Raw genomic sequence first — 8,656 nt, 5'->3', positions numbered from 1 at the left:
GTTTGTAGAACTCGATTCTCAAGTGAGAATGAAGTCCATCCATTGTGTCCCAAGAATAAAGATTATGGGCCAGAAATCAGGATATGCAAAAGCGAGGCAGCCCATCCGTTTCTAAATTGTCATTATGCATTCGTTGATTTTTATTTTATTTTTTGATATGATCATTTTTATGCAGGACCTCTAAGTTCTGTGCTCTGTCTCTTCTATCTGGTACTTGGTGTCAAAGTTCAATATGCTATTATGCTCACGTAATCTGATTCTTGAGTTCCATCATACAGCGAAAAATATTTATGATCTTATTCTCGTTGACGATCAAAAAAGAACATTTATGGTTTTTTATTCCTAATCAATAGCGTTGTTGTCATATCAATCATAGCAAGTCGTTTCAAGGTTACAAACAAGGGAGTTTCCCTTGCAGTGTAGCATACAATTGATTGCTACACTTACTACTGGAATATACGGGTAGAATATGGCTGCATATCCTGAGCTCTCGTAAGCTTTTAAACGTTGTCAGGTCCTCAGGTTATACGAATATATTTGATCTTTCTCATGTTTTACTAGAAAGCTGCTTAATATTTCTCACATGGGAGCTGTTTGTTGATGATTTGATGAGAAAAAACTCACAAACTGGCTAAGAGATAAAGATGATGACAAGTGTCAGAACTCTGAAAACTCGGAATAACTCGCTTGAGCAAAGCCAGAAGGAAAGACGAGAGAAATTTGTGCAAGACATATGAACTTTAGTTGAAGATTACCTCCTCAAAGCACTAGATATTCACGACTCACGAGGCTGCAATGCAAATGATGCCTGTTACGTACCACAATTAGATAGCGATAATAGAGAGCCAGTACTATTGTAACCAAGGCCAAAGGGTACTTCCCTTCCATTTGATTAACCTTCCAACTCCGTTTGATTAACCTTCCAGGCGTTCTGCTATTAGTCCCAGACTCCCAATATGTTTTGCTACAATGATCCATGTCCTGGTTGCACAACATTTACCCTACTGTACTTCTCCAGCAGACGCCTAACTCTGCGTGTTCCTGAATTTAATCTTACCAGTGTTCGCACATACAAGATACAACCTCTTAGTTGATCTACATAAACTTGTAATGCAAAATCTTGTGGGAATTTTTCATTTTGATTTTACCTATCTTGTGTTCCACTTACTGGTGAATGACCCATACTCTTAGTCCTTCCATGATTTCGTCTGATCTGAATTCAGCATATTTTGTTACTGCAAATTTTTTTTTTTAAAGTAATGTTTTTACTGCATTCATAAAGTTGCCATGTATTCTCCTTGTGGATAAGCTGAGTCGTAAGGTGATGAATATTCTAATCGTCGAGGTTTCTGTTAATCCTAGTTTTCAGGCTTTCAAATAGTAATTTATATAGTTAAATGGTATGCTGTTCTTTTATTGTCTCAAGGCTCTCTAGAGTGAACCTCAAGGTGTTGGGCTAGTAGTTAAGATCTCGGACTTAGGGATTTGCTCCCTCTTGAGGTTTTCGAAACCTCTCTCTTGCTATTGATTCCTTTGGGGGTCAATCCTTACCAAGCTTTCCTCTGGCTTTAACTGGACCCCCGTAAATGGGTGATGGGATTGGTCCTCACGATTAGTGGAGAGGCATGTAAGTGGGCCCAGAAAACCTTGAGTTATAAAAAAAAAAAAAAAAGCTCTCAAGAGTGGCACTTTTGTGTCCTCCCGGAAAATGGAAGCCACAAATAGGATCTGTGTGTGTGTGTTCTCCCTTCTTTATTTTTCTCCTTTCTCTTAGATGTCTCGGGTCTTGTTTTTCACATCGTCATATGTTCCTATGTCACTTAGAATATGGACAGCTTACCTTTTTCCTACTTCTCAGCCGAAAGCTTGAATAAACAAATGCGACCAACAGGTTAGTATTTGTTTAATCCTAACTTGTTTAACTTGCCATAGAAATTCAAATTGCGCAAGAAGATCAAGCAGAGTTACCCAGTAAATATATACTTTTCCAAAGCCAGCCTCATGTTGTTAACTAGTTGCTATCTCTATCCTTTTCACATCTCTTATTCTTATGTTGTTTATTCAACAAATGACGCAGATGCTCACATCAATGTGCTTGTGGATGTTTAGAGTCAACTGAGACTAGAAGTCTTCTTATATGAAAAAGAAGCATATACAGCAGCACAGTAAAAAACCTAAAACAGGGAAAAATCACATTCTTCTTGAGAGTTTCAAGCCTGTATTCTGATGGAAGAGGCCTCACTTCCCGAAGCGTAATGTATTTGATGAAAAACTTTCGATGTACAGTGTAAATTTTGAATCAATTAGTTCTTCCAGTTGATATCTCCTTTCCCCCAATTCGTTGGGGAATCTAAATCATTCTTAAGAGTTCTGTACAGAGCAGTGTCGGAGTAGACGGCTCGCGATGAGCTTAGTCGATGCCTGTGCCTATGACCTTTTGGCCGCTTGGGGTGGCAATTCGCTTTCTTTTCTCTCTCTGTTTCTTCGCCTTTCTCATTCGTTTCTGCTTCCTTTCCTTTTTCTTTTTCACCTTCAGTAGGAACAATGTACACAAACGGCCCAACTGGGATGTCATCCATGTCCAAGAGAGGTTCCAAGGTCTGGACCACATTACTCATTGTGGGTCTGAACTTCGATTGGTGGCTCAAGCATTGATATGCCAAGGCTGCAGCCTTCTTAGCCCCTTCCCTTGAGTACTGCCCTTCCAACCTTGGGTCAATTAGCCGGTCAAGCTTCCGAGGATCCTTCAAAAGGGGTCGCGCCCATTCTACCAGACTCTGCTCTCTACTGGGACGGCTCTTGTCTAAAACTTGCCTCCCTGTTAATAATTCCAACAAAACTACGCCAAAACTGTATACGTCGCTCAATGTTGTCAAATGACCTGAATCATTAGGTTAAAATGTGAGAAAACCCCTTAGGGATCACATATTTCACGGCTATTCGATGTATGCTAGTACAAAGATTAAAGTAGAGTAACTCGCCAGTCATGATGTACTCAGGGGCAGCGTAGCCCTCTGTGCCCATGACTCGTGTGGTAACATGCGTCTCGTCTCCTTCTGGGCCATCCTTTGCTAGACCAAAATCAGAGAGCTTTGCATTGAAATCCTGAGAAAAGGATCGTAGCCAACATATCATAAGTTCAGAGAGGAAAAAAAAAAAACAGACCATAGGTTCCTCTCTTGGTTGAATAATGATTTCCATGTTGAATAGGTTGTAACACATAAGGATTTCAATGAAGCTGTAGGCAGAGGGAATTACAGAGTCTAGTAAGATGTTGGAAGCTTTAAAATCCCTATATATCACTGGTATCTCTTCACAGTGGAGGAAAGCAAGGCCTTTTGCAGCTCCAACCGCGATTTTAATCCTGGTTAACCACGGCAACGAAATAGAAAACCCTGCATATGTAAAAATGAATATCAAAACAATAATTACAGGCTTTTTTCTAGTATTAGGATATGCAGGTTTGTAAACGAGATAAGGGCAGGAAGTACTTCTGAACAGTTGGTTTTCTAGGTTGCCTCGCGTCATGTATTCGTAGACAAGAAGCCTATGCTCATCCTGGCAGCAATATCCGATTAACTTCACCAGATGGGGATGCCTCAATTGCCCGAGGAAGATGACTTCAGCCTAGAAATCGTGACATTCAGACAATTTTCCAGGAAAAAAAAAGGGAAAATGCAAGGAAAACAGGGTTGTAATGCATACCAGCCATTCCATGTGGCCTTGAGTGCCATCCAAATCTAGTAACTTGACAGCAACGGGCTGAGCCTCCAAGCCAGGTCTAATCTTTTCATGGATGAACCCTTTATGAACCGGGCCAAACCCGCCTTCACCCAGATAGTTGCTTGATGAAAAGTTCTGAGTGATCAGTTTCAGCTCTTGGAGAGTGAACACATGAAGGTTTGTTCCAATCACAGAATTGGAGAAGTCACTGGCGGAAAGCGGCGAACCAGGGTTGCTCAAATCCAAAAGCGACAGCCGCTTCGATGAATGTCGCTTGGAAACGCAGCTTTTCGACTCAGGGGGTGTTTTCTTAGCCTTGAAGCAACTGGGTACGATGGTTCTCAATGTAATCTTGAAACCCATGTTGTGTGTGGGTCTAAAAGACAACCTGTCCTGTTGCTTCAGTTGGTGAGAAGCACGAGTGGAGTTTTGGGTGTTTGGATAATGAGAGAAAAGAGAGAGAGAGAGAAAGAGAGAGGATGATGATATGGTAAGTATGGTGGTATATAATTATGCCTCTGGTACTTTAGAAGACTTGGGGGAAAGAATCAAACAGAAAACCTCATGTTTTTCTTACTTGCATATGCTCTTGGGATTTGGTGGGTGGAAATCTTGTAGCTCTAGAAGGATGATAGAATTTTTGTTTTGGTACATAGTATCTATAAAGTAACATCATATATAGAGTTTAATCAAGTCAGGGGTTTCTATATGGGTTACAGAGTAAAATGACGCAAGGCCATGGCTTGACTTTGAATAGGTTAACACTAATGTCTTGTTCGGATGAGTTTTTGAAAATTTTTGGGTTTAGTTTATAGGCAATGAGTGGAGAGAGAAAATAAGGTAATGATTGGAGGTACGGGTAATGAGTGAAGAGAGATAGAGAGAAAAATGAGAATAATAATTGGAAAGCGAAGAGAGAAATAAGAGTAATGATTGAAAGTAGAGATAATAAGAGTTTTTTGAGTTGCAATTTTTTTTTTTCAAATTTAAATCCAAACAAGGCATAAACTCTTCTGGTGGTTGGGATTATTATTTAATTGTAGTACTATTAAATTGAGGAACGATGGTTTTTTGTTTTTCTTATGGTAAGATTCTCCTAATTTACGTATTCTTGTTTGGAAAAACTATGTATGTATCATCATATACAATTTGTTGGGATTATACCGTACCCAATCCCACCCACAACAGAATGCAATACAAATAACAAGCACAAAGAAGTCACACAATATGCGCGGTTCGGTCTCAATACCTACTCTACGGAAGAGAGAAATTCCACGGAAAATGACAATCACCATTGAGCCCCCAACACCATGGCTCTATACAATGGTTTTCGCTCACTCTCATATCTCTATTTTTTCCCTCACATCTACTCTCCTCTCATCTCGTGACTGGTGTACCCGGCAACGGTCGAAGGAGCTGCCCTCTCACACACGTTCTTCACACAAACCCATTTAAATAGGCAATTACACACGTTCTTCACACAAACACATTTAAATAGGCAATTAGCACTAAACACTCGAGTTGCCTAGAGGCGAGAGCTAACCGCAAATGCTCCCCCTTGGAACACAGCACAACTGTCTTGCGGTTAATTACTCCATCTCAGCCAACACCAAACAAACTACTATGGGCCTTTTTCTTTTCTTCTTTCAAGTAGCATTTAATATGGGAAAACCCAACACAATTACCATGGGGACACTTATGACGAATATATGTAGGTATCTCAAAAACTTATCCTGAAAGTGCCCTAAAAAGAGCAATCAGTGATTGAGATTCACTTTGATACTTGGGTCTTACATATCATAAGTGAATCTCAACAACTGATTGTTCTTTTTGAAGCACTTTTAGGGTAAATTTTCAGATACCTAGCATTACTCGAAATATATATGGGGAGAGCCCTTTCAGTCGCGAGGTATATCCAGAGGTATTTTCCCTTGCGTTCTCTTTCATGAAACCAAAACTTCCCCTGGGTGGCAAGTTTATTTACCCTAGGTTGTCATGTGGAAAATGAGATATTTGTTTTAGTCCTCATAAAATGGCAGTAACATTCTTCCGTTTGTCAATGTACATGCACTTGAACCTGGCCAGTGGCCAAAAAGGTGACTCAAAATCCGAAGACTTGCTTTATTTTAGTGGGTCTTTTTTTTATAGGAGTACTTCATATTTTTCCTACGTTTTAGCCCAATGTGTCACACGCACAAATAGATGGCTGGTTTGCACCGTATGGGGTCATCATCATAATTATGTGGGTCAAATCAAACTAGTTTTTCTTTGGCTCTAACTTAACTGACAAGGCTATGTCCAAACTGGCAAAATAATACTAATAATCATCATCAACATCAGCATCATCATCATCATCATCATCGGGTAAGTTGTAGGTGTGTATGCATCAATTATTTAAGTAGGTCTTTGTGAAGGTTTTTTTTTTTTTCCCTTTCCTTTCACAAAATTCAACATCACTGGAAGCCAACAACTTGTCCCAGTAGTAGTTAGGCCGTGTCAACTTTCATCTCAAAAAATATATCGGAGACCGCTTCTCTGAATGACTAATATGCTCGTGTTGTTGGGCTTCGATAGACTCGCCATAAGACCGACCTTAAAAGTCAGGATGATTGGATCAATGACAAGATTACCGGTGAATTTAAAAAAGTTGACGAAGTATATATATGATATACTAAGAATAAAAATCATACATTCCATGTTCCCAAAATTGAATGCGGGAAAGAAATAACGGCGTCAACCTTATTCTCTTTCCAGGAGGATTCCAAATATTGTTGCCCTGACTTTGAAGCAAACAGAGCATTCCCTCTAATCCAATTCTGATGAAACAAAGTCTCTTCTCTGTTTGGTTGGTTGTGACTTTAGTTGTATCTCTGGCTCATGAGGTCCCCATTATTGATCCCCAGTATCTAATGTGTCGAATGAAAAGCAGTGACCCCCACAAGCCTAACAAGTCTTTTTCTTCACTTGCTTGTTTTCTCTTTGGCTGTTTTCTTGATATATATGGGGTGGTAGTACTTTGTAGCTAGGCAGTCTTGTGTTTAGTTTAGACATTTTAGTTGCCTGGAGGTGGTGTTGTTTGTTTACAAAAGGAATTGTTCAAAAAAAATAAAAAATTCATATGTAGTTTTCAGCAATTTCAGGTATTATCATTACTGAAAACCAACAAATAGCAAGAGAAAATAAGGTGTGTAGTGTTCGAACGGGAAAAGAAAATGATGGTAAGAATCCTAACCGCGTAAATGCAAAATACTACCTAATGGCATTAATCAATTGCGCTCCATAACCCCCACAATAATGAATAATGCAATGATCTACTATGAAACACATTGGATTTGGATTCGCTCAATTCTCTTGTTCGAATTTTCAAAGAATGAGGAAAGAAAGAAAATACGTGAAAAGGTACAGAAAATACGTGAAAAAAATTCACTTATGTTGTTCATTTTGAGATTTTGGATTTGGATTTTCTTTGCGATAGTCTCCAATAAATTTTTTCTCAATTATTACTCGCATTTCTTTATCTATCTCTCTCTCCACTCATTACCCAAAATCTCAAAAATCAAAATCCTAAAACGAATATGGTCATTTAAAGAGACTGATCTTTCTCTGATTTTTCTTTGAAAAATGAACAAAGGAAAGTAACTATTTTTTCCATCCATTTTCCTCTTAATTATTTTCTGTCTTTTTCTCTCGTTCTTCAAGTTCCAAACACACCCTAAACACATTTGTTTTTTGCCTTAATTCTCCTTTTTGAGCGAATTTACTTTAATTGCATCATGCATGCATGCGTCATGTGTGAAAAAAAAAGAAGGATATAAGGATGAAAGAAAGTAAAACTATTCAAGGGTCGTGGGAACAATCTAGTTAACGGGTCTACATGGGAAACAAACCGAAGACTCTGACTACTCCCCTGTTTGTTAATTTGTAATTTTTAAATTTTTTTTCCCTGTGGTGAAAAGGATGCATCAAGTTGTCAAGGGACCAATGATTCAAGATCTTTACAATCAAGTTTAGAGAGAGTATTGCTTTCATACTGCCAATGTTATTGGTTCAAATGCAATACTCATTGATTCATTGACACTATGGCCTCTAGGAGAGGGTTTTCAAGAATGATTTTTTGTTTCTGACCGTCCGGGTATCTGGGTCAATTTATACGTACCTTAACTAATCATCTTTCCGATCTAGTCAAAGTTAGGTCATTCATGCCGAAACTAGAAAATTCACAAGAATTATTTTCTTGCGATCTTACTCCAGAAATCAAACCCTGATAATTTATGTGAAGAGCAAACCTTCCAATCAACCGGACTCACCCTTGGGCTCCGGGGATGGATTTTAGTTTTCAACTTTTCATCATCATAAACGACCTAGTTTGGGTCCCTTAAAAAAAAAACGACCAGTTTGGAAGACTAGCGGGTTGCTTCAAAATAGGAATAATACATTTATTGTCCATAAATGTGAAGATTCAAATAATTTATTAGTCCTTTAAAAAAAAAAATCATTTATTAGTTGAGAAAATCTTGTTTACAGAGCAGTTGTAAATAAGTGTTTATGGAGTTCAATCTCGGCCGTTCAAAACACTTTTGGATGATCCGGATTTTAAAAAACTATTCGCGTGAATAGTTAAACTATTCTAGCGAATAGATTTTTCAAAACCCAGACCATTGATTGTCAAAACGAACGGTTGAGGTCGCTCAAGTCCGTAAAAAGCCGCTATAAGTAAATAAGTTTCTCTCTTATTAGTTTATAGAATGGGAAATGTAAGTGCAAAGAAAACGTACCCAAAAATTATCCCGAAATGGCAAATCAATGGTACAGATTCACTTTGCAGTGCATCTGTACCGTTGATTTGCCTTTTCAGAGTAATTTTTTGGTATGTTTTTTTTGTACTTAGCACTCCCCTTTTCTTTGTTGTTAATAAATAAAATAAAAAAAAAAC

The 8,656-nt window shown here is 38.4% G+C and overlaps 1 protein-coding gene across 1 annotated transcript; it reads right to left on the bottom strand.

Annotated features, from left to right (window-relative positions):
* Window positions 1–2,104: 2,104 nt before the first annotated feature.
* LOC131335806 (serine/threonine-protein kinase RIPK-like) lies at window positions 2,105–4,388 on the bottom strand. The gene is made up of 5 exons (XM_058371321.1): window positions 3,706–4,388; window positions 3,492–3,627; window positions 3,259–3,395; window positions 2,982–3,105; window positions 2,105–2,881 (listed from the first exon to the last, which is right to left on the bottom strand). The coding sequence occupies exons 1-5, from the start codon at window positions 4,084–4,086 to the stop codon at window positions 2,304–2,306; spliced, it is 1,356 nt and encodes a 451-aa protein (XP_058227304.1). The 5' UTR covers window positions 4,087–4,388; the 3' UTR covers window positions 2,105–2,303.
* Between the last annotated feature and the right edge of the window lie 4,268 nt (window positions 4,389–8,656).

The sequence above is a fragment of the Rhododendron vialii genome, chromosome 8a (assembly GCF_030253575.1).
Source record: "Rhododendron vialii isolate Sample 1 chromosome 8a, ASM3025357v1".
Lineage (NCBI taxonomy): Eukaryota > Viridiplantae > Streptophyta > Magnoliopsida > Ericales > Ericaceae > Rhododendron > Rhododendron vialii.
Note: the sequence above shows the minus strand (reverse complement) of the source record. Positions and strands in the feature narration are given on the sequence as shown.